The 23,621-nt window shown below is 37.5% G+C and overlaps 1 protein-coding gene across 3 annotated transcripts; it reads right to left on the bottom strand.

The window, feature by feature from the left end:
- Positions 1 to 1,470: 1,470 nt before the first annotated feature.
- Positions 1,471 to 23,406, bottom strand: LOC135468205 (transcriptional regulator protein Pur-beta-like). Of its 3 annotated transcripts, none has more exons than XM_064746327.1 (8): positions 23,307 to 23,406; positions 19,392 to 19,421; positions 8,013 to 8,119; positions 6,853 to 6,955; positions 5,189 to 5,292; positions 3,495 to 3,615; positions 2,347 to 2,453; positions 1,471 to 1,920 (listed from the first exon to the last, which is right to left on the bottom strand). In XM_064746327.1, exons 1-8 carry the CDS (start codon positions 23,353 to 23,355, stop codon positions 1,786 to 1,788), a joined length of 756 nt encoding a protein of 251 aa, XP_064602397.1. In that variant the 5' UTR covers positions 23,356 to 23,406; the 3' UTR covers positions 1,471 to 1,785. The 3 variants fall into 3 exon arrangements, with proteins under 3 accessions (XP_064602397.1, XP_064602396.1, XP_064602398.1); XM_064746326.1 differs by having other exon boundaries at positions 5,189 to 5,307; XM_064746328.1 differs by having other exon boundaries at positions 1,471 to 1,902; positions 5,189 to 5,307; positions 23,307 to 23,404.
- Positions 23,407 to 23,621: the final 215 nt, after the last annotated feature.

Here is a 23,621-nt window from a genome sequence, read left to right on the forward strand (position 1 = left end):
GAAGCTCATATCTATCTTCACAGCTTGGCGTCGAACCTCCCTATCAATGGGTCATACGCGTAAACTTTAGAGCGTAGGGGAGCCAGAAGTTTAAAAACACCTGGGGATTAACCATGATAAAAAATATGTGCACCTAAATAGTCACCATACACTTCAAATTACACACACACTGCTTTAGCACAATAATAACCAACAAACCCAACTCCTAGCATCTTGCGTCAGCAAAAATTCAAGAAAAACTCTGTACATTACATGCTAATACCGGTGATCGAACAATAGAATAACCAACAACAAAAATGTCCCCCGTGCCAGAAGTTGTCTCCCCTACAATCCTACACAAACATGGTACCTCTGCCATTGACTACGTGCTCTGTACTATCGAAGCCATAAATACATACTGTGTCTGGATATCAACACCTAATTAACAAACGTGGGACAGCCAACTGGTACCAGAACAATCACACGAGGGACGTTAACATCAGGTTTCATATCCAACGATCAAGGGACATATTCCAAGCACAAAGAGAGAGAAAGCTGATGTGAATTCAGCACAAGGTTTTAAGCTGTCCGTCTGAATGAGCACGGTATGGAGGCTGCTTGGAGCAGAGTTTTACTGGAAGGCATGTTTCCATGCTGGGAGATTGGAGAGTGTCACTTTTCTGTTTGCAATTCTTGGTAAAAATCTACTGCATGCAAATGACATGTTTTCCCCATCTTTGAAACAGTTCTGGCAATAAAATAGTTTAATATTTATACATATATATAAATTTATAATCTACATATTATCAACATTCATCACAGTTAAGTTCTATGTAATGTACCCAATGGTTGCTCATGCCACATGGCTTTTGTATGTGCCATGGGGTGTACCAGTTGGATAGGCTTAAAACCTTGTCCCTCTTTATACGAGAACCATACTAATAATAGCCAAACAAGACACTACCACCCAAATGTGGATTCACCAATCACGGGGTAACTTTCAACAAATAGTCATCAATGAATCCTGCAGTACCTGAATCGATTTTCTAGCCTGCATTTTAGACATAGGAAATGTGCTTTTGTGATGTAACAAGTTCATGTTGCAGCTGAGTAGTTTTCATATAACACACAGCTAATGTAGAACACACCCTGACTGGATTTGGAAATGGGGACAGCGTATGGAGCAAAGGTCAAACAGTAACTTTTAAAACCAAATCAAACAGCCCATAATAACGTAAATGAATCCCTTAACTTAAATAAAAGCAGACTGAGACTTGAACATGATATCTGATTCTGTTGTGTCCTTAATACAGCTGTGAATGGTTGCTAGGACAATCAGAGCATGACGGCAAGACCAGCTAGTGTAAGTTACTGAGAGTGGGGGAAATGTCGGCTAATGTGTGCGTTCTGGCTGGACTGGTCAGGCCGTTAACAGGCCCATCCCCTGTCTCTAGCGGCCAGCCCGCCCGCCCGCCCGCCCGCCTGCCTGCCTGCCTACCTGTGGCCTGCAAACTGCCTCCACCCATTCGGTGCACAGGCTTCTGGGCTAGACCATCCTCATATACATACAGAGCTGTACAAGCTGTCTAGTGGTTATCTTTCATGTGTAAGCAATTGACCAATATGTCACATTGTCAATTAATTTTACAGGATTTAGTCACATTTTGACAATGAAACCTCCACATACGCCAATCACCACCATGCATCCAGTTGGCAATGTTCATCTCTCCTCACCGGTTTGTGTTTGTTTTATGACAAGGCTCATGAACACGGACATCACCAAGCACATTCCCACGGTCAGGGTCTCTATTGGCCTCCTTCCCTCGAGCTCTGGGATTTGTCCACAAACTCAGAGACCATATCACGAAATCTGGCCCAACATCTTTCTGGAATGGTGATGGCAGTACGGTACGAGGGTCTTACCTGTAACAAATTCACGCACTAACCCATTATGTGGCATTCCAAACTTGTACCATCGTGCCCATTATGATAATCCTCGCTGAAGGAATCCAACTCAGAGCAATTGGACAATGAATTAACAAGACCAAACATTACTTGGCTACAAAAAAACAAACAAAACAAATATGCTTTACTCGACCTAAAGTTTCGTCCATAAATAAGTTATTCATCTCGCTCAATTTGAATTTCATTGATTTTATAAAAGTGTTTTTGACTTTTTTAATGAAGGAAAGATGACATTCTCTTAAAAATCTACACTCAGCACTAAAGTAATATTTTACGATGTTTATTTGCCTCTAAAAATGCACTTCTTCAGCTGAAATTTTAGGGCAAATACAGTAATTATCTTTGTATTATCACTCTACCTTAGATAAACAGCACATTTGTTGCAGCTTTCAAATCATTTACCTCTGATATACGTAGAAACACTCCTCGTTGATTTGATCCGACATCAAAAAAGAACTTCTTATTTTCTACTCTAAAATGTTGACTTCCTGGTAGTTCCCCTTGGCCCTCTGTCAAACAAAAGTCAGCCCTTGAGACATACTGTACACAGCAATCAGGATGGACTGAGTTGTAAAATGTAAATTCAATCAATCTTTCTTTCTGCCAAACACTGTCAAGTTCTTTATTGATGAAATCATATTACTGACCTAAGGCAGTGCTAACAAAACCCGTTGGCTCTAAAGCTAGTGACCCCAATCCAAAGAACTAGATACACCTACTGCGCAGCATTTGCAGATACTCAGTTACATTTCCTGTAAATCCATATATGAAGTTTCATTTTCATTTGATTTAGAAGTTGGAAGATTTAAAGATAACTAGCCAAACATTAATTATGACCACAGAATGTAGCCTAGTCAAGGACATTTGCAATGGCTAAAGGTAATCCATTATTATCTACTTTTGGCAGTCATACTGGAGTACTGAGATACTACCAACCCATGCTAACGGGACTCCAATATGGTCGCCTGGTCATTCTTCTGCTAGGGTGATTATGACCACAGAGTAATACAGTACAGACAACTCACAAATGAAAAGTATGAAAAGTTTTATTGAAATTGGATCAGTAGATTTGGAGGCCTGGCTTTACAACTTCGACATGAGCTCTGACCTGAGAGAGTAGGTCAAAAGGTTAAAAGTACCAACCACACCAGTGAATCCAGGTATATGAATTTTGCTCCATAGTTTTAGACATATAATGCAAGCCAGCCAAATATAAATTGTGAACCCATGAAAGTAGGTCACCAGTCAGTAAAATGACTGCCTGAAAATGATTTCATTAGGCTTCCTTCTGCAAAAGAGACAAACTTATTCAAAAAACAATAAAAACACATGAATCAAATCTCAGGGTATTTCAGTGACTGACTTGGCTCAAAGTTGGCCTAGGAATGAAAAACTGGATGAATGGACAAAGCCCCAATTGTATGCTCCTCTAAAATTTATTCAACGAACATAAAATGTCTGTCCCAGGCTAAAGCATAAAGGTGTACAAGAGCCAATTCTCTCCCTTTAGTTCCCTTATAACCAGCTGAGAACCTGATTTTCCCACTCACCTTGATCATCTGTGCCAAATTCATCCAGCAAGTCTGTGAGAGCATCTCTAAATTCTATCATGCCTTGTGCTGGAATAGCAATTTGACTTCGAGGACCACCTGAGCGAAGTGTTTGTGATACCTGGCAACAGGATATAAACAGCAGTGTTACTGTGTCACTAACCCCTATGAACACAATGTGCACAGTAACATTTGTGGTACCTGCAGAGGCAAGAAGAGCACGGCCATTTCTGATATTTATTGATCAGATTGTTGTTTAACTCCATACTGTACATTTTTATTCACTTACATGATGGTGGAGGACACCAGCGAACAAAACACCAGCCATTGAGAATTTACTGACAAACTTTCCCATATATCACATTCAGATATGCATCCTATATTGGTAGAAAACAAGCTTCAATAAATGACAGTGCTAAAGACCAAATAAGCAACATCAAAGTGTCCAAATGGTGAGTCTCAAAGGTGTCTGCTGCCAGTCACATTGTTCCATTTACCTAGCCTTAAAACCTGCATTTATAAATCCACCTTTAACATTCTTTTGAGGGTAGCGTGTCATCCAGTTCTGTTTATTAGTCACGAAAATAAATGAACTTAAAAAAAGCTAAGCAAAAGAAAAGTGAAACCACATTAAAAAGGGTGTTGTCCAATGGAATTGCATTTTACATTGTTGTATGATTTATTGTACAAGTAATGTCAACTGATTAGTTACTATGAGGTGTGAGGTCCAGGAATGTAGGACCTTAAAATGTAAATACAAACAAATGAATTAGTATTTTCAAGTCTTTTTGGATAGCAAAAATAGCATGAGCAGTTATCATGTGATAGATGGATGCAGATGGACGCAAATGCACACAACACATCCTGGTTCCTGGGCATTGAATCAACCAGTGTGTCGCAGTTGTTTGTTGTAGCCAGACCTGGGTTCCAGTGTACACGCCACTGGTTGCAGTACTGTAGAGCTCCACAAAACTTGATGTTGCCTAATATTTTGGACCCATTGTTACTGTTGATTTCCAGATGATCTACACCTGAGAAAACTTGTTTCTTTACAATTCTGACTCTAAATACACAAAAGTTTTGGATATTAAAATAGAACAAAACAGAATTAGAAGAAATTAACACAGAAGCAAATGGGGCTACCCCAATTTGTGAATTCGTCAGTGTTGCCTGTGATATGCAAATACGCACCGATTCCTAAGAATCTCAATGAAACACTGCTCAAAATGTTGAGCATAGTTTGGAAGCAGTTTTGTCAGATTTGTTTATCTGATTGGTGTTTTATGCCATACTCAAAAATATTTCACTTATACAATGACAGCCAGCTTTATGGTGGGAAGGCACCAGGCAGTGGCCTGGGGTACTGATAACCATCCACAGGTTACTGGCAGACCATCCCACGTACAGCGAAAGAGGAAGCCAGCATCAGCTGGACTAACAGTGATCGCATTGGTGAGACACCCCTGTGTCACCATAATGCCGTACATGTCCGATAATAGCACGTATTGGACAATGGTACAGTAATAGGGACGTACAAAAAATCGTATGACAAATCTATGATTAAAGAATAACTGCTTTGTGATACTGTGCCCTGGGTCATTGCACCGTGCTGGCACACTAACCAACACGGCCACAGAGGTCCAATTTTTGTTATAAAACAAAAAACTTTAAAACAAGAATCAAATGGTACCCACCTTTAAAAATCGCCCTCTTTGATTTTCCTTGAGGTCAAGATAGTATCGCCGATTCTGTTTGACCATAATTCCAGTTTTAAGTTTTCCATCCTCTGGGAGGTTATCTGGATTTGGGGGCCCTGTATAAGTGATAAAATATCAGACTTCATAAAGAAAACAACTAGTGGTAACACTAAATGTCCTTCTAGACGGAAAAATGATAAAGAGGAAAAAATGGTATAAAGGAAAGAACCTCACACACTTCATACTTTTGTTGTTATTTCTGCCACTAAATAGCTCTATAATGTTTGTTGCTTTGTCTTTCTGCAAGACGATCAAGTTTTTTTTTTTAATTTATTTTTCGGATTGTTGCTAAACGCCAAATTGATGACAGTTTTAAGGATGGAGGGAACCAAAGTGCCTGGGGTAAACCTCTAACTTTTGGCAACTTAATGACAAACTTTTCCACTTGTGACATGCAGATATGCACGCCATATTGGTGGAAGACAAATGGTCTTCAGTGAATGGCAGACTGTGTGATGCCTTGCTGCACGAACATGGTTGAACACTTAAGACCCCACAAGCAGTGAAAGCTTGGGGTCAAATTTTTGAAACCCTATCCTTTAACATGGGGTCTGAGTGCAAGACTATGTGAAACCCTACACTCTTGTGAATGGGATGGCTAATGGACATGCTCACAGACAATGGTGGTAAATCAATGAACACCTCAATTAACACCTTCCCATTGGTGGATTATATTCAAACCACGGGTATTTATATTTATTTATTTATTTGATTGGTGTTTTACGCTGTACTCAAGAATATTTCACTTATACGACGGCGGCCAGCATTATGGTGGGAGGAAACCGGGCAGTGCCTGGGGGGAACCCACGACCATCCGCAGGTTGCTGCAAGACCTTCCCATGTATGCAGGTATTTAAACAAAATAAATTTATGACTTCTGACAGCAGGTAGACTGAAAGAGTTAAGATTTTGTGAAGGGGATGGAAAATGAAGTATAATACATAAAGGTTTATCAGCACTCAGGAGTTCCACAGGAGATGACAATCATGTGATCACTGTCGACCGCTGCTGCTGTTGTCAAGCGTCATAGGACATACACTTTATAATGTATTTTGGAATAAAATCATGTAGAGAGTATTTAGCAACTCGTATCAAACAAAGTTGTAATATAGATGCGCTTGACATTTAATTAAGACTCTTTTAAGTTTGTAAAAACATCTGGAACTAATCATCAGCTCTTGGCCTCTATAATACACCAACTTTTTACTTTGGGTTCCTGTCATGCACATACATAACGGTCAACATCATTTTTGTGCCACATTATGATATGCTCTATCGAAGATCCTCTGCATCTTGCCGGCTAGTAATAGACAGCAGATAAGGTTCCTGTGGGTCTACCCAGTGTTTAAAATATAATGTACAAAAAACACTGAATGAACAGATTGCAACCTTCAGATATGGACATGGCTACTCATAAAAACATGGCTACCATCAAAAACATGAGAAACATATACAGTACACCAAACTTAATATTAGGTACAAATCTTTAACATTTCTATTTTTTTTTAACAATATTTTCCCGAATTTCATCCTGTATGTCTTATATTTTTTACAAGGAAAAAAAAATAGGTCAAAAAACATTGGCTTGTTATGTTACCTACCCAGAGATGCATAGTGTTCACTAAATTCAGTCAGGTAGTCTCGAAATTCTGCCGCAGTGGACATAGCGAGAAGGAGGCGGTTCTTTCTTCCACCAGATGCAACCTACAACAACAATAAATTAAATACTCTTAACCTGACATCTACGAAACATGTTTATTAGACGACATATTCAGCCCTTCTGTTACCATCAGCATGGTATCACATCTTACTATCTCCAAAAATGTTAACATTTCACAATTTTCTGATTGTTGGTTTTTTAGTGCACTGGAGCTTGGAATAAATGTGACTGAGGATGGAAGGTGTGAATAGTTTTTGGCAGGGATTTTGTACTAAAGACAGTTACAACATTTAACCCATGAGAATGTTTAGTGGTCTTGACACAAGACTATAACAGCTTTGCATATTGTCTCCAAGTGGACAAATCCTAAAATGTATTTATGGTTTATTTGATTGGTGTCTTACGTCGTACTCAAGAATATTTCACAAATACAACGGTGACCAGCATTATGGCAGGAGGAAACCAAGCAGAGGCTGGGGAAAACCCATGACCATTCGCAAACTGCAGGCAGACCTTCCCATGAACGACCAGAGAGGATGGGCCAAATCCTAAGAATAACTTAAACCAATTAATACATGAAACTAAGGAACTGTTCACTTGAAAATCGGGTAATAGCCAAATTATATGTCAAAATGAAGTAAACTTGCATAATACCTCAGGCATGCACAGCTCATTTAGTTTCCATCTCCGTACATTCATGATAACCAGATCTGAGAGAAGTTCATAATTTTTTTTTTACTGCAATCAAAAAAACTTCTGCATTACTATTTATTTATTTATTTATCTGATTGGTGTTTTACGCTGTACTCAAGAATATTTCACTTATACGACGGCAGCCAGCATTATGGTGGGTGGAAACCGGGCAGACCCCGGAGGAAACCCACGACCATCCGCAGGCTGGTGGAAGTCCTTCCCACGTATGACCGGAGATTAAGCTAGCATGAGCTGGACTTGAACTCACCGCAACCGCATTGGTGAGAGGCTCCTGGGTTATAACGTTGCGCTAGCTCGCTAACAGAGCCACAGAGGCCTATGAAGTGCATTACTACACAAATATTACTACAAATGACATGTCACAATGAACAGAGTGGTTTGCCTCACCTCTGCAATCTTGATAAACCTTCCTCTACTGTTCTGCTTGACATCTAAGTAGAATCTCTTGGACTGTATCTGCAGGACTTTGGTGGCAAGTTCCTGCTCACCGGTACCTGTAACAAACGGCATGAACAGTCAGTAACAGGAGCTGCCATCATTAACATAGGGGATGTAACAGTGTCAATACACATGTATTTAACAGCGACATGAAAACGCTGATCTGTGTACAGTGTACATGTGAACCCTAGCATGTCCATGTACTGAGTCTGTATGTCATCACAAAACACACACATGTACCAAACTTGAAAAGCTTTATGTTCCATGTTAATAAATTATACCAATTTGCCATGCCTAGGCTTTAACAAGGCCTTGACATTATCCTCAGGTATTTTTACCAGCTTCCTTTCACAAAACAACAGTATTAACATAGCTGAATGTATTACTAGAATGAACCACAAACGGAGATCATGCAGTGTGGTAAACCATAATGCTATAGTGGCGAATTTCTGGACAGATTGGGGGAGGGATTTTTTTAGCCATTTGAGACAGTCAGATATTGAAGTCGCCGTCTAGACCACGACATGTCAGTAGATCTCAGCAGAACCTTAATGTAACACCAGACCCTCATGTCATACAACAAATCCAGGCGAAAACATGGCTAAACAATGAGACAAGCCAGATTCAAATTCTACCCTCAAATTCTTTCATTCACAAAGAGCACCTGGATGTACAAAACTGCACGTCTAAATTTACAATGGGATAAGTCAGAGGAATTTATATCAAGCAAAGAAGTAACAACTGAGCAACTCCTTCAGATGGCTTGAAGTTGAAGGAAACATGATACGAGCAAAGACTAAAAACATATTATGCAATATATAAAGCATGTATGTACCATTAAGATATTATGCGTTCTGAACTGTGGGTTACATGTAAATTAGTAACAATCACTTGATTCATTCCAACTTTAACCAAAACAAACAGGACTATCTTGACAATTTTGTACATGGTGGTATATCATGAGATTTCAGTTGCAACTGCTGCCATCATCAGATAAAAACACACAGTTCCATTCACTTACCAGCTACAAAAAAGAAAAACAAAAAAACAATAAGGCGGGGTGATGTGCTCTTATAAAGACATGGAACTAGGAGACAATTAAATATCAAAATGTCAAGAGAATTTGGGTTCTGATTTTGATTGTAACTATTTTTTTGTGTGTAATATATGATGTTCACCGAACCTCTGACCAATGTGACGTTTCGTCAGTCCTATGCAACCGGAGTTACAATCACCACACTTAACTTTGTAGATGACATTACTGCATAACACATCATCCTCTCGGTCTGAAATTTAAAATATCTGCTTATAAGAAGGGTCTAATGCAATATAGCAAATTGTACTGCAGGCAGTAATTTTTGTAGTGAGGAGAGTTGTCGAACAAGTTTGGTAGACGCTAGTCCTAATTAAGGGAGTGTTATGAAGATTTTGTGTTTTTCAGGGCCATATACTTTGCTAGTTGGGCATGAAAACTTTTTGATGAAGAATTGCTTGATGCCAGAATCTTTCACACTGGGTGGATGCATATTTCTAGACAGCATAATTTTAATATTTTCAACCTCATTGGAGATGCTGGTATAAGAACTGCAAATGTTGCAGGCACAGCTTAGTAGTGTGTTAATTAAATTGATTTTTGTATCTGTTGGACACAAAGCTAGTCTATTTGGTGTAGAGTACAGTACACTGTAGTGCTGATTCTGGTGTCTTAGAGATGAATACATCAAGGAATGGGCAAGAACCATTAACTTCATGTTTGCAGGTGAAGTTCAGCTGAGCACGACAGTTGTTAATATAATCAAGGAAAGCTTGAACATCGCCTATTTCTCTAAAAACTAAGAATATGCTGTCCATGTAATGTTTGTACGCATTTGGTCTGACTCCAGGGTAATTTCGGACAAACTTGTTTTGAACATGTTTCATAAAGACATCAGCAAGCAGAAGCGCCACAGGGAATCCATGGAAACACCGTCCACTTGCTCAAAATATTTGTTGAATTTGAATATGATATTTGTTGCTACAAAGTGTCAGGGCACTTCTGCACAAGAACATCTTTACAAAAGGAAATAACTCTTGAAAACAATATATGGAATGTTTTTTGATCAACTTCTGGGGTATTCAATGACGTAAGCAGGCTTATTAATTTTGAGCAACTTCTATGGGCCGATAATTTCTGGCGTCTGTTTCACAAAGCAAATTTGTTTTTAAAGCTATACTTCATATAGTACAACATGTACCTTACTAGAACAAACCAAAGACACTCTACTAGATTTCCCAGTGATATTGTCCCAACACCAAGAATTCAAATAATGGGCCTATTCTTTTTGTATTTTTGAAAGTAGGCTGAACACATTACAGAGTCATTGAAACTACACGTTCATAACACATTGAAAATCTTGAAAATAGGGTAACCATTGCATTTATAAAAGTTTTCACATCTTGGTAATTATGAACACATGTAACAGTGGTGTAACTGAACGGTTGCCCTATTGCCTGGAGCAGGCAGAAAATGGGTCGGGCAGCCCACCTTGCCAACTTGCCTGTCCAGCTGGGCAAAGTACATTTATATCACTGATCAGCAGTGTATCCAGCATACTATTTACTGAAACAAAACTTCTTGGCGTTAAGAACGTGTTATCGTACACACTTGTGATAACACAGCACGGTGGAATTTCATTGCTCTTGGAGAATTAACCGGTACTTCTGCTTTGTGGTTGAATATAACCGCTTTCATGGTTGTTAGGTGGCGAAGCGCTTTTTGACGAATTACATGGGCCCGAAAGTTTTTGACAGCTTTCTAACACAGACATTATACTAATTTTAATTCATAGTTTACAAGGACAGATCTCTGTTCCTTGCCTAAAAAATTCTGGGCACTAGAAGTGAAAATATTTCAAGGAAACCAAATTTCGGATATGGGTTGCCCTGATGGCAAATTCTCTTGCCGGATGGCAACCAACTGAAAAAGTTAAGTTACACCAATGATGTGTATTAAAATCAAGTAAGCATGATAAATCTTGCTACAGCATTAATTTATTCGTATAATTTACATGTAGCTACTGGGCAGTGCATATCCAGGTAAAACATCCAAAGAGTGATCAATGTTAGGACTCCCTCCACATCTTTTACATGCACATACACATATGAACCTTTAGGCTGATTCTCTGGCCCATTCAGCCCAGGTTCAGTGTGGTCTGACATGGCCTCAAACATCCAGGTCAGGACACACGCACTGTTTACCTAGTCAAGATCTGAGGCTACAGAAATGGATGGAATTTGGGGTTAACACACACAGAAACAAAATGTGTCGCAAGTTAGCAAACAGGGCAGTTTAATACTTGCATGCATGAAATCTATCAAGCTGACCTGCAAACCACGCCCAAGAAGGGCTTGTCAAAATACTAAACAAAGTCAACTGAGTTGATAGCACTCTCAATGGTAACAGACCTTTCCAGTGCTTTTCATTTTAACTAAAGACATTATCTGGCAATATAAGTACTGCATTCCCACTGGAGAAAATGTGTGTTGAGCCACATTCACACCATGTTATTTCTACTATCAAATTACAGCACTGGATATGTCGAATGAAAATACATATAGGACAAGCTCTATAATTATGTATCATTCAGCTTTAGAAGTAACACCGTTGGATAACACCATCAAAATTCAAGTAAGTATTGTATATTAATATACATAACAGTTGTACAAGTAGATTTCTTTGTCCATCAATTCAGTCACCTCTCCAATATTATAACTACCACACATGTAACTGTATATGTATATATGCAAAAATGACAGCCTAGTCACATTATGCACACATCATACAACAAATGACTGTGCACATGAATGAAGTTCTTATGTGAAATCCCCTTGAGACATCTCAGCTGATGAAAAATATTTATAAGCAAGCCAGCATTATAAACAAAAATCAATAGGGAGGAAATGTACAAGAATTTGTACTTCACCTGTCCAAACAAAGATTGAGAGAATTTGACAGAGAAATTTGAGAACTTTCAACTGCAAATTTGACCAGGTATGAAAAAATAAACATCAATTAAAACATATCAGAGAAATGAAACTGTTGAAATTTAAAACTGAGCCATGGGCCCTGACAGAGTTGTCCCAAATCAGTCTCTTTAGTTTTATCAGTTTAATATTTGTCAATTTCCAGTTTCAAAATCACTGATTAATATTCTGAACTGTTAATTTTATTACAGTACAATCTTGCTTCTCAAGTACTATGTCCCTCCTTCGATGACATGGTCAACACTTTCTTATTGTCCCAATGATCACCTAATGGTGCATTGCGATGTAACCATGTTTGTTTGTTTGCGTGAATTGTTTAGTATTATTAGAAACATCATTTTGGTCATACACATATCCCAAGGACAAATCAACAGTCTAGTCTCCATGTCACCTGAACCCTCTCTGTAACCATGGTAACTGTATACGAACACCTACATGTGCCATACGTACACTTGTCCTACCCTCTAATGCTGAACTGCAAGCCACAAAAAAGCAATGACAGACAATGAAGTCTTGCGTACGACTGGACTGACCGCTGGCGATTCCCACATAATTAACCCAGAAAGAAGAATTCCATCATTTACACCCCTACTTCATCTGTCTCCCTTGGTATACTCAATCACAGCTAATCCATGTAGAACTCTGAGACCAGAGACAGTGAGAATTGAAAAACTCAAGTGCAAATGGGAGGTCAAGGTAACCTTACCCTTACCTTAACAGAACAAATCGACATTGTCCCACTATTCACATACTAACACATTTATTCTACATTCTATCAGCTCTGTGAACAGGATCACACAGCTCTACATGCCAAAAATTTACTTGAAGGGACATACTACCGAAACAAAAATTAAGAATTTTTGAGCTGGTTCAGCTAAATACAAAAATGAGTTACATTTGACACTTGACTAAACGACCTGTATTTTCCAAAAAGTCTTAATTACAAGAATTAGAAGGGAAATTCATTTCTGGTTTAACTTGTCCTGAGGCAGCACAAAGATTCCCACAATTCAAGAATCAATCATGGATAGCACATGTAAACAACACGACAGAATGAAAGCAAACTTGAAAACTAGTAAAACAAATACGACCTTCCTTTCCATTGATAATGCATTATAATTCGTATTCATAATTCTCTGCGATCTGTATGGAAGAACTGAAGTCACATGGTAGGCTGCATAATTACCACACAATACCGTGTGTGACATCTGAAATTCACTGAACATCTCCCATCGCCTAAACTACAAGTGGAGGTAGCCCAGTCCAAAAAGTCATCTTCGGCCATATTTCAAAATATATTGTCTTGAGTGAGTTGATGGTCAAAGAGAAACCATGGACAAAAAAGATCATTTGATTTGTCCATTCAGCGTCACATACATGTCAGTGAACATACGTTTTATCAACAAACAAACATAAAGAGGCCACAGCGGCAATTTTTGGCATAATATCGATTATTTTACAAAACCCAATATAATTAAGGTATCTTATACAACAAAATTGCCTTATTTGTGCACATGTTCCTGTTTGAAACCGGTAAAAAAGTTCCTAAAATTTATAAAGTGGCTCGCTTTTTGAGCTTTTTTCAAATTTTAGAATCATTTTAACACAATGCTAAATAAAGGCAGAAGTTTGATATTTACTGGAAGACAGATAATAGGAGCAATACAGAAAAATTTGATTTGACTGTCAAATGTAGATTTTTATTTTTGCTAAAACTCTCTTGTAATGCCTCTTAAAAAACTGTTCAAAAATATATTTATCTGTAGGCAATCATAGCGACCACAAAAAACCACCGACCTTCGGCAAATTGTAATGGATAAACTCTCCCATGTGATATAGAGATATGCACACCATACTGGTGGAAACAAAGTGGTGTGCAACAAATCAAGACTGAGCAAAACAGCCTAATATTATATGTAATTATTTATAATAAAGTATATACATGTCAATACAAAAAAAGATTGGGTCATGCAGCCACAAGTACGTGATCCATATTTAATGACTGGTGTTAGCAAGAAAGGAACCAAGATTATATTAACTTATTTAGTTGTAAATACCAAGCATGACGTCAAAGGTTTACTAGCTTGATCTACTGAGAGTGGCTTCAAAAAGGTGACACCCAAGGATACTTGGATTAGTGAGGCACAATAAACATATCCTCTATAAATGTAGTTGATACATGTATATAAAAACTTTATTTTTATACATACTTTTAAATCCAGAGGTTAAGTATGCCTATTGTTTTGTCATGCTCTGATATCTATTTACCTTGGTCAACACAGACAGCTTTTGTGTTTCCGTGGAAACCAGAAAATTGACTGTTCTAAGGCATACAAGTGAACCACAGTTCCTGTATGCATATAATTTTTATGCCTCTAGAATCTGATTCTTTTCAACAAAGATGCATTGACAGACTGAAACTGTAATTTTGACCTACCATTAGTTGGCGGCATTCCCCCAGGGTTGTGATTCCTTAACCTCATCATCAGGGAGCCTTGATCAGCCCCACTGTCAGGCCCACTCCACAGTCCCTCACAGCGAACCCAACTACTCCCAAACCTGCCCTCACCTTACCCAACATGCACTGAACTGAATGGCCACTTTTCCTGTAGCCTGCATTCATTCCTAAGCCAGGACTTGGATAATATTGACACTGCTCCTGCATACATCCTAAGTCAACACATCTCCTTCCAATATCTGTCTGTAAGCTGTAGGTTTGAGTCTGACCTCCCTCTCTGCACTGTGCACTTTACTGCATCCAGTCAACACCTGTAGCCCTGACCGGTCCCCTTACATACATGTATCTTATACAGTGTTACTTATTCACAGAAATCATTGACAAGTTTAACTTCAAAGTAACTTGGAGGATCAGAAAGTTTCCTGACTTTTAGCCTTCACTACCAAAAGCGACATACAAATTCTCTACATACGTGGGAAGGTATCCCAGCAACCTGCAGATGGTTGTGGTTCCCCTCCCCCCCACCAGCCTCTGCCTGGTTTCTTCCCACCATAATGCTGGCCACAGTTGTACAAGTGAAATATTCTTGAGTGTGGCATACAGGGTTCATACTGCCAAGACAGAATTTTTCATGACCTTTTTCTAGGTTAGACTGAAATTTTTCAAGACCTTTGTATCGGACTATTTCCACTTCAACTTGAGACTCAAGTTGTTTGCTGACCAAAAACTTCACTCAAATAGAATATAACTAAACTAAAACGAGTTTTTTTTTTTTAGTCTGAACTAAAAGTTTAATGACGCAAATATGTTACAGAACTGAATTTCTGTTTATCAATTTTATATCAGGAGAAAACTTAGACAACATCTTTACAGCTTTCTTCACATATGTACATGTAACCACAAGAAATAATTGATAAAAAGGTTAACATATATACATTTACTGTCAGATCTATCAATTACTTTATATCCCCGTGTAACAGTAGCAAAAGGACGATCAAATACACACTGCATGTTGCTTTACTTTTTTTCTACATGTTTGCCAGTCTTTCTACTTTGGATTTTTGAGCCAATTGTCAGTGAAGAAACACACCATTATTCAAGTTTATGTCAAAGCGGGCCATGCATAGTCCAGTTAGCTTATATAGATGACACATGACTTCAACAACCACCAAAAAAGTATAATCGGAACACCTTTCAAAAATCTTTCAAGACTATTCAATGCCTTAATTTTCTTTCTTATTCGCTTTCACAGGTTTTCAAGGTAGGATGCGAACCCTGGGCATAAAACACCAATCAAATAAATAAATAAATAAAATTCTCCAGCTTGAGAGGTTTTACATTTGCCTGTTAAAATGATTTTTAAAAAAATGCTTTCACACAACATAAATATGTGTAGAAATATGAATTTTTTTTTTTTTTTTTTTTTTGCAACTTTTGCGGGGAAGGGACAAGTGCGTTATAATTATAAATATAACACAGTGTAATTATTTAAAGAGCTACTACAGTGTGAAGACCTGTATATCTTAACGGGAAGGTTAAATGATAAGTATCAAGATAATTGAAGTTCTTCCTAAATAGTACAAAAACTGCAATGTATTAAAACCACTGTCGTTAGTTTGGGAGGATGACACTGAAACAAAAGTTTTCTCTCGTTTCCAAGTTTGCCTGGTGTGACAACATGCAAGAACACCTGGCATCACCCATTGCTGACATAAGGCAACAAATGACGTCGTACTTTCAAACGTGCATGACATCATTCCAGCATAACTGTCTCATTTGATGTCACATCTATCCGAATCATCATCACATAAGGAATATTATCACGTCACATCAGGAAAATTTTACGGAAACTGAAGAAGATTTTGTTTTTGAGGACTCTTCGGATATTGAGGTACAAAAGTCTTAGTCATAGTCATAAATCTTTTTAAACCATGGTGTTAGCTCTCCATTTTATTTCACTATTTCTGCTTAACTTACGTCTGAAATAGCACTTTAATAACAAGAAAAAACACAAATACATGTAGTTATCTTATATTTGTGGTAGCCTCTCCAGATTTCATCACCCAGACTTTGTTTCTCAGGATCAGCTTTCCCAAAGAAGGCATGTTTCTCCCAGAGGGAAAATGGTGCAAGCACATGTAAAGCTTAATCATATCTGAAGCAAAGTTTTAAATTTAACACATCATATACGTGTACATATTAAAACTTACGGGTAGAAAACAATATCCAAATACATTCTGGTCATCCAATAATATACTTCCGTGTATTTTGGAACACCATCACGGTCAATTGATCAATGGTAAAAACTAACAAGTGGAGACACACAAGTAACATTTCACCTAAGTTACCACCGTGCTAATATTTTACTCTTCCTCCAGACAAGTAACATAAGCATTTACCAATCTCACCAGAAGTTTGGCAGGTTCCCCGCTATTTATAATACACAGCCCCCAATCACCCACTAACCTCACGATGCATGCACTTACTGAATAAACCATTGTTAATTTTGTTAAATGTATTTTCTATGCATCTTCAAGGTTCAATTTTCATGGTGGTCTGACGGACCTAGTCTAGTCATTTCAGTTCAAATAAGATCTTAATTCCATGCACATAATTGATTCAAATTTAGTGTAGATGCCACTTTGTGGATTCAATACATGCAAAGCGTTTACCATATCTGCTCAGAGTCTCGGGGTCAGTTGCATAAAGCGCTTGATGCAATATATGTGCATAACAACCATGGCAATGTAGTATGTGTACCTGCAGTAGTGGCTGTCATGGTACAGCAGTTATGTCCGCTTCATAAATATGGCACTGTATCACACATGCACATATTTAACAATGCCAGATCTAAATGCTGTGCCGTATGTTTACATAACACGTACACACCTAGAGTTTTTGTGACCCCTTTCTTTTTGACAACTTTTGAATGGACTTTTTCTGAAAGAAATTGTTTTTTTTTATTTACTTTTTTTGGGAAAGTCACAGCCACCGTATTGATATCAAATGTTGCTGTCGTCAAATAGAGTGCCAAGAATGGTTTTCCAGAGATGGTCAACATTTGATCCTTTATTTGAAGTAAACCAGAAAGAGCCCTTATCTTTGTTGCATGGTTTAAAAAATGGGCATAATCTTTTTATCTCCTTAAGAAGGCCCAGAAAATAACACTTTCTGAAGGACAGAAACAACCACGTTGTGTCGGACAAGCAATTTTTTAAAAATAGGTTGCCTAGCTGTGCAATATCAAAAAACACACCAGACTTCATTTTTTGCCAGTACTGGTATTTTAATCATGAAATTAATGAAAACTATAAAAGCTAGAATGATGGGACATGTACTAAAATGTAGCCCATGGTCTGATCTTTCATAGGTATATCAGCCGATTTAACATCAAGGTTAAGGTCCTGATGATAGGTGTTTGACGGGTCTCTATTATTATTGAACTGATGTCAAAACTGATTTGTTCTGAGTCATTGATTTATTCATTTATTTATTTGAATGGTGTTTTATGCCGTACTCAAGAATATTTCACTTATACGACGGCGACCAGCATTATGGTGGGTGGAAAGCGGGCAGAGCCCCGGGGAAACCCACGACCATCCGCAGGTGGCTGGCAGACTTTTGAGTCATTAAAGATGCAAGCTTAATAAAACCATGCAAATTATTTCTCTACACTCCATAATTCTCTTAGAATGTCTCAAAATATTGGTTGCAGAGGCTGTTGTAAAGGTTGAAGAATTAGGGTAAATTCTCAGCACAAACAATTTGTAAGAACATAATACATGCAAATGTATGTGTAAAAGTATTATAAATACCAGGTTGAAGCGACTGCGAAATCGTTCAATGGAAATCATTGGAACAGAGCTGAAGACATACGTTAAATGCACTGCAAAGATTAGCATTCATATTTTAAAAGTAAAGAAAATATGCTATAAAGTACTGATCTCATGATCTGCTGACCTCTGAACAACCTATACATCAGAAGATAATGTAACATTTTAATGTTTAATTGCAATGTACCATTGGATACCTACAAGAGATTCTACATGTACATGTAAGTTTAAGTCACCAGTCTTGGTTGTACTACAGAGTGCAGAAACAGTATAACAACTTCTTTTACCTACAGGTGCTGTACACATATTAGCACAGAAGTGTGTGAGAGTTTCAGTTAAACCAAAGACAAAAGAATGACGAGGTACTGATCCCTGGCCATCTGAAACCAAAGCCACACAGGGAACATCTTCCATGTACACATTACATGTACTTTCTGACAGATACACCGACAATGCCCAATACATACTACTTGGCAGCCACTTATGGATATGATAGTATAATAGTGATTATACTAACACATGAAAACCTGCACATCCGGCATTTAAATATCAACCTGTGATAATACATCATATATCTGTGGGAAATCTGACAAATTACCAGAGAAAAAGGTGACAACACAAGATGGTGAGCATTTGAACTTATCCACTCAGAAAGAGTTCTACACAGCCTTATGATGGCAAGTTAGTTCATAGAAGTCACATTGCATGCAGGCAGCATTTTTAAGATCGCAAGTCAGAATTCTGTACAGGAATCATTCACAGGAATGTATCCAAGAAGAGGAAAGACAGTTAAGCTAACATCTAGTTTATTCAATTTGTTGGCCAGCCTTAGAAAGCGGACAACTGTCACATAACGAAAAGTTAATGATAAGTGGCAGGGTAGGAAATTTGGGTTTGTCAGTATCAAGAATTTAGATTTATTTAATGACCAGAAAAAAAAACACCAATTTTTTCATAAAATTAAAAATAGCAAAAACAAACTCAAGAAAATATAAAAAAGAACACTGATCTTACTTGTTTTGCCATTCACCGGGGACTCCACTTCTGCAACAGTAGCAAAAAGAACACATACATGTACTGTCACGGGAGGAAAATTTAGCAAACAACTGCAACAATGAAATAAACAAGCAGCAGCATGTATTTCTTTATATTATGTTATCACTAAAGCAAAACATTTGAAGAATGGAATTTTACAATAGCTGTAGCACCAAACAAATGCCTTGAGCGAACATAACATGCAGACATACCAGTGTGCTTCCTGCCAAATCTACTTTAGGCAAGTAAGTACATTTACCTAATAATGTAAATTGTAATTTTTTTTGGTACATGTACAATTGTCAATTTTTAATACCACAGTTGTTAGCTAATGACCTAGACACACAACCCCAGTAACGTAAAAGTAATGAGCGGATCTTTAAAACTCTTCTTCAATTATGTTTCATTTTACATGCACAACCACAGTAGGCGGTGGGGATTGGTAGGCCACGGTCACAGCTGATCTGTGGATTTAATCTTTGAATATGAATAGCTTCCATTAGCTTCCTTGTGCTGGTATTAGTGATGACTAGCATGAGGTGAATATATTTCAACGCCTTAATCCTTGTCATAAAATTGATGGAAGTAAGATGGCCCTAAAACATGTTCTTGCTATGAATTCTTTTCTCCAAGTTTTCTCTCTAATTGCTGTTAAAATATTCAAGTAAGTGAAGTTGGAATACATCTTAATATGGTCTAACTAATTTCCAAAGAAACAAACACTAATGAACTCCACCTTAAATTTTTACATCATCTGAATAAATGGCTCTGTGATCAATGTTCACATGACCATGATACCATTCCTAAATTATGTCATTTCATTAACCTCCAGTGACCAAGGAGGACAGAGTTAGAAAAAGCCAACACCTTATATCACAAGCATCTTCAGCTGAACATTTGTTTAAATGCCATGCTCAAGAAAAAAAAAACAGAAACATACTAATCAAGTTACGTTCTACGACGGCACAGAAAAGCAATCTTGATTGATCTTTACAAAGACACACACCGACTGAAGGTAAGACTATTACTTTGGTTTTTTTCCTTTCGTTTTTGCACTGTAGCTCTTAGATGTGATATTAATGTAAACACTGTGAATATGATTATCATACAGACAAATTAAAATCAAAACCAAGCCAGTGATAAATAAGTCTGACCCTGGAACCTTGAAGGATACATGAAAAGCAATTGTAAAACAAAGATTATATGTCTGTGCCAAATGAAGAAAATTATGCCCTGGAATTTTTATTAAAAAAATTACATTTTGGGGGTATATTTATACCTGTTAATTACCCCTCTATATAATGCATATTTTCTGTCTACAGTCTATTTTTTTCAGAAAATATGCCATCAGTGATCTTGCTTAGAATTCCGTGAACACCTCCGAAGTGTTTCAAGCCCAGTGAACCGTGTGACTACAGTGCAGGCTAGGTGACATGTGCAGAGATACTACTTGGCTTCTTCGGCCAGCTTAGCGCCCTTTTTGCGCCCCTACATCCACCCCCATTTGGTCTGTCACCCATAGAGTTCTTTTCTAACTGGAATCATCGTCGACGTCACTGCTACCCCCATATCCCCGTCCCCATTCGGCTAGACCTATTTGGTCTGTCCTCTAGGGTTCTTTTCCAACAGGGATCATCACTGACATCACCGCTAATTAATATCTGGACTGAGTGCTGGGGCTTTAAGAAAAGTATAATTTGAAGCCATTTATACCCTCCAAAGTAAAAGATCAAAAATTTGTTTGTACTTGTCCATGTTATTACACATGATAATCAGCACATTAAGAAATAAAACCAAAGCATTTCATGTACATGTATCCTTCAATGGTCAAGGGCCAAATAAAGGTTCTAATGTAGCAGGATGAATGTTCTACCCACACAAAGCAGTGAGGGCCCTCCGACACATTTTTAATGCTTGGAAAATAAGTCTAAAGCAATGGATCATTTTAAAGAATTCACAATACTGAAATGAAATACTCAATTAGTTCAACGGTGAAATCATAATTTTCTGGCAATCTGTGAAGAGCTGTTGAAGATATACCCAATGTACATTTTACACGACACCTATCACACCTGTCCAAAGTTCACAGAGTAGTCTCCCCTCATAATAGGTCACAAAAGATTTGTCTCAATCATCAACTATAATGTAATTTAGAGTTAAATTTTACTCTTCATTACTTTATTCTGTTTTTCATGACTTCTTCTATGATCAATAGGAATTGTGAAAACATGAAATCTATCTCATGTTCTGAATTTAACTCAATTAACTCTACTCACTATTTAATTTACCAGAAAGGAAAAAAGAAATTCAGTATGATCAAAAATAGATGGTAATACTTTCTAATTCTGCAGCCCTAAATCTTAATACACTTACTAGATTCAACCATAGTACTGATACAACATTATTGTTTAAAAACCCAAAGTATCCCAAAGCACATTAATGTGGAGAATAAAAATAGTTTATTAATGCGTATTTATCTATTGATGTGCATCTCTTTCTATTCTAACAAAAGGGTAAAAAATTAAAAAAGTAAATAAATAAAATATGAATCTGAGCCTAGTATGCATAACCATTCATCCTCAGTTATTACCTATGACCAACAAGCAATGAATTCCTGCTAGTCAGCAAATTATATAATACAGTATACCACTTAATTAGAATTTCTTTTTTCACATGTAGTGACCAAATTTACTTGTTTTTATTACCTATTTCATGAATAACATTTAATGTGTACCTAAAAGGAAATTATACCTTAATTATACAGAAGACATGGTACGCCATTATTTGTTGTTATCTCTAGTAGGAAAAGTACAAGTAAATAATGATAATATATATCCCAGGATTACACATCAAACTGATCAAAAATATTGAAAAATATGAAAGACATCAAATCATTAGGATTTTTTCTTTAATAAGCCACTGCTAAGAGTTGCAATAAGCCTGCATCATTCAGAATGCAAAGGAAGCTGATGCTTCATCAATGAATGTGGAAAACAATAATATGGAATCTGGTTTTATTATAATGAAGGCCACTAAAATGTACTTTCTTGGTTCTACTAGTACTATAACTATCAGCATGAAGAATGTGCACAAGCACACACACAAACAAAACAGTAGGTGTTTGAACTATGGCAATGAGTTATGAATACTACACTGTGATTTGTAAACAAAAACAAAATTCAAGTAATATCACTTGTTGATAACATCTGTAATTTATACCTAAATGTCAAGTAAGTAGAAGTTATATGCAGTAAACTATCTCGTGACATACAGTTCGTTCAAACCAAAACAAAACAGTCCAAAGCCCCACTCCTACTCAGTACTAGACTACACAGAATGATTGGCCTGTATCTGACAGTTAAGATTGAGAACGGAGAATATATCCACTGGTCGCCACATATAATCAAGCCTCAAGAAGAAGAATTGTTCTTGAATTCTTTCACATACCTGTACACTTGACAACATTCAACAGGTTGTGAACTGCAAATTATATGATCTTGGTGCAATGCACACATCCGCACCCAATGCTCGCCATGTTGAATTTAGGTCGACAACTTGCCGTTAGGATTTCTGGGTTATAATAATTGACAGGTCACGTCGTAGCCTGTCAGTTTATACCTCGGCGTTTTGGGAACAGTAAAGAGCTTACGTTTCACTGAAGCATGTTAATAAACTATGGTTTTACAGCAACATCATGCCGTTCACAAAATAAAATTTGCACAGAGCTGGTGAGCCCAGATATTTGCTGGTGGACAAATTTAGAACATGGACACCGACGACCATGAATTTGACATCCCCATTGCGCCGCCTCGGTGGCTTTCGAAATACCCAAAGCCATCGCAAATAAGCGAAGGATTAATGAACTAAACATTTTTAAACAAACCCTAAACATACCTCTGCCCTGGGCCTGCTGCTGCTCATCACCACTCTCCCGATCCGACATGGTGCAACCCTTCCTCTGCAGCTCTCTAGCCTCCTTCTAAAGTTGATGAATTATTCATGAGGTCATGCATATCATTATGGGCAACATGGCCGCAGTTTTCCTCACAGTTGCGTATTATTTTCCTGTATTACAGCAAGCATAGTATGCATGTAAAAACATATCATGCCACATTTTGAGTAAAAATATAACATTATCTACCCAAATATAGTTTACTTGTTTCAAATAAATCAGGTATAAAGATTTTAGTAATTACGATTTCACCGAAG

This window comes from Liolophura sinensis, chromosome 6, assembly GCF_032854445.1.
Source record: "Liolophura sinensis isolate JHLJ2023 chromosome 6, CUHK_Ljap_v2, whole genome shotgun sequence".
NCBI lineage: Eukaryota > Metazoa > Mollusca > Polyplacophora > Chitonida > Chitonidae > Liolophura > Liolophura sinensis.